Here is a 3,072-nt window from a genome sequence, read left to right as displayed (position 1 = left end):
TCTTCTTCATCATCTGGCATTTCATTGGCATGACCCTTAATATGGGCCTCCATTTCCTTCTTACTCTTAAACGTTTCATCGCATATAGTGCATTTATAGCATTTCGAACCATAGTGCTGTACACGATGCAATTTCAAAACATGATTATAACCAAAATCACGGAAACAAATATCACAATGATATGGTTTCTCGCCCGTATGCGTGCGTGAGTGCACTTTTAATTGTTTCGAACAGGTAAATCCCTTACCACAACCTTCTACTGGACATTTATATGGTTTTTCACCGGTATGCGTGCGCATGTGTATCACTAATTGACCGGATTGTATGAACGTCTTATCACACACCGAACATTTGTGCGGTCGTTCACCTGTGTGTATGCGCATGTGACGATGCAATTTGCCCGAATGCTCAAAGGCACGACCACAGACATCACACTTATAGGGACGTTCTTTGGTGTGTATGCGGCGATGTACTTGTAGATTCTCTTTGACACTAAAGAGTTTGTGACAGAACTCACATTCGAAGGGTCTTTCGCCAGTATGTGTACGATAATGACGAATCTGTTTAAAAAAAGAGACGAAAGAAAACATGTTAATGTGGCATTAAAAGAAGAAGTGTGCATAATATACTTACCAGTCTTGCAGGCACAGCAAATGTCTTTTGACAGACATTACACTGATAGGGATCACCACCATTAGAGGCGGCATTTGCATTGGGCTTTATCTGTGGTGTCTTTGGTATGCCCATGGGTAAGCCAGCCTCATTTAATTCTATTCCTCCTGCCAAAGGTGGCGAATTGGTTCCATTATTTAAAGCATTGCTCATTAAACTTAAATCACCATTTTTAGCGTGGGACTTAGTATGCGAAGTATGAGCCGATTTACTACCAAATGTCATGCCACATTGTTCACATTTAAATTGTGGTTTATTGGCATTTGTTTTGCGTCCTGGCGTTGTTGTGGAAGTAGGAGTACTGCTGCTAACATTATTTGTAGATGTTGGTAATGAATTTGGCGTTGTTGCTGTTGTTGCTGCTGTAGTTGAAGGTGATGTTAAGGAAGCAGGTTGTGTATTGGCATATAATGTTATACCCGATGGTAATAATTCTGTTTTAATATTTGTTAAATATTGTGCTGTTGGTTGTTGATGATTTGCTGTTGGTGTTGTTGTTGTAATACTTGTTGTAGAGTTAATGTTGTGTGAGGACATTTGTTGATGTTGCTGTTGGTGATGTTGTTGTTGTTGCTGTTGCATTGCTGTTATATTAACATTATTAAGTATATAACTATTATTAGTTATAGGATGATGCTGTTGCTGCTGTGGATCATGATTATTTCTGAGAGGAGCACATAATTGTGCCTGACTAGGTTGTTCTGATTTTATAATTAAAGGTGTGGACTGGTAATAAACCATTGTGTTGTTTTGTGAATCTGCAAAGTAGAAAAGTGTTGAAATTAGTTTGATGTAATTAGATTAATTATAATTTAGTTTTTAATTATAATTTTTAGGAAAGTTAGTTGAGACTGTTGTGTACTTTATAATCTAGTCTGAAGTCAAGAGTTGTAATAGTACTCTAGTGTTTTAGACAGTTGTTAAGTCTATATCTAAACTATGTTTACTGTATAGTCCATACTAAAGTAGTAGAAAGTCCAAGCTATAGTGTAGTCTTGTCTATAGTTAAGGCTATAGTCTACTCTATAGACCTAACTATAGCTTAGTCTGTAGTAGTCTGTAGTCCTAACTATAGTCTAGTCTATAGTCCTTATTATAGCCTAGTCTACAGCCTACTAGCCTAATCTATAGTCCTAACTATATCCTAATCTATAGTCCTAACTATAGTCTAGCCTATAGCCCTAACTACAGTCTAGTCTATAGTCCCAACTATAGCCTAGTCAATAGTCAAAACTATAGCTTAGTCAATAGTCTCAACTATAGCCTAGTCTATAGTCCTAACTATAGTCTATAGTCCTAACTATAGCCTAGTCTATAGTCCCAACTATAGTCTAGTCTATAGTCCTAACTATAGCCTAGTCTATAGTCCTAACTATAGCCTAGTCTGTAGTCCTAACTATAGTCTAGTCTGTAGTCCTAAATATAGCCTAGTTTATAGTCCTAACTATAGTTTAGACTGTAGTCCATACTTCTGTCTACTATTTAGACTATAGACTAGTCATTATTCCTCACAATAATGAAGTCTTTACATCAAACTATACTCTAGTCTATAGTCTTCCCCACTATAGTCTAGTTCTTAGTCCACTTTATAGTCATGTCAATACTTTAGAATGTCGTTCACTCTATGTCCAAATTATATTTTACTCTATGCTATAGCCTAGTCTATAGTCCTAACTATAATCTAGACTGTAGTCCATACTTCTGTCTACTATTTAGACTATAGACTAGTCATTAGTCCTCACAATAATGAAGTCTTTACATCAAACTATACTCTAGTCTAAAGTCTTCCGCACTATAGTCTAGTTCTTAGTCCACTTTATAGTCATGTCAATACATTAGAATGTCGTTCATTCATTCCAAATTATATTTTACTCTATGCTAGTCTATAATCTTTTCTATAGTCCACATTCTATAGTCTAGTCTACAATCCACAGTTTAGTCTAGTCTGTAGTCCACATCTACTCTATAGTGCCCAGTCTATAGTCCTAACTGTAGGCTAGTCTTTAGTCCTAGCTATAGCCTAATCTGTAGTCCTAACTATACTACTACAGTCTTTAGTCCAAACTACTGTTTACTATTTACACTTTAGCCTTGTCATTAGTCTTCACTATAATGAAGTCTTTACATTAAACTATACTATGGTCTATAGTTTTAGGTATAGTGTAGTCTATAGTCTAGTTCATAGTCCCCTCTATAGACTAGTTCTTAGTCCCCACTATAGTCTAGTCAATACATTAGAATGTCGTTCACTGTATGTCCAAATTATATTTTACTCTATGCTAGTTTATAATCTTTTCTATAGTCCAGTCTAGTGCACATTCCATTCTATAGTCTAGTCCGAAAACTACGCTATAGTCTAGTCTGTTGTCCAAACTTTTGACTATAGTTAGATTATATTCT

General features: G+C 35.9%; 1 protein-coding gene across 1 annotated transcript; it reads right to left on the bottom strand.

Moving 5' to 3' along the window:
• Nucleotides 1-5: 5 nt before the first annotated feature.
• Nucleotides 6-1,431, bottom strand: LOC111685404 (Krueppel homolog 1; the record flags this gene model as incomplete). Its single annotated transcript, XM_046956006.1, has 2 exons — nucleotides 634-1,431; nucleotides 6-560 (listed from the first exon to the last, which is right to left on the bottom strand). Coding segments are annotated over exons 1-2 (1,335 nt in total), but the record flags the coding sequence as incomplete, so codon positions are not given.
• Nucleotides 1,432-3,072: the final 1,641 nt, after the last annotated feature.

The sequence above is a fragment of the Lucilia cuprina genome, unplaced genomic scaffold (assembly GCF_022045245.1).
Source record: "Lucilia cuprina isolate Lc7/37 unplaced genomic scaffold, ASM2204524v1 Scaffold_3959, whole genome shotgun sequence".
In the NCBI taxonomy this organism is placed as follows: domain Eukaryota; kingdom Metazoa; phylum Arthropoda; class Insecta; order Diptera; family Calliphoridae; genus Lucilia; species Lucilia cuprina.
The sequence above is the reverse complement of the archived record's forward strand: the minus strand, read 5'-3'. Positions and strand labels throughout refer to the sequence as shown.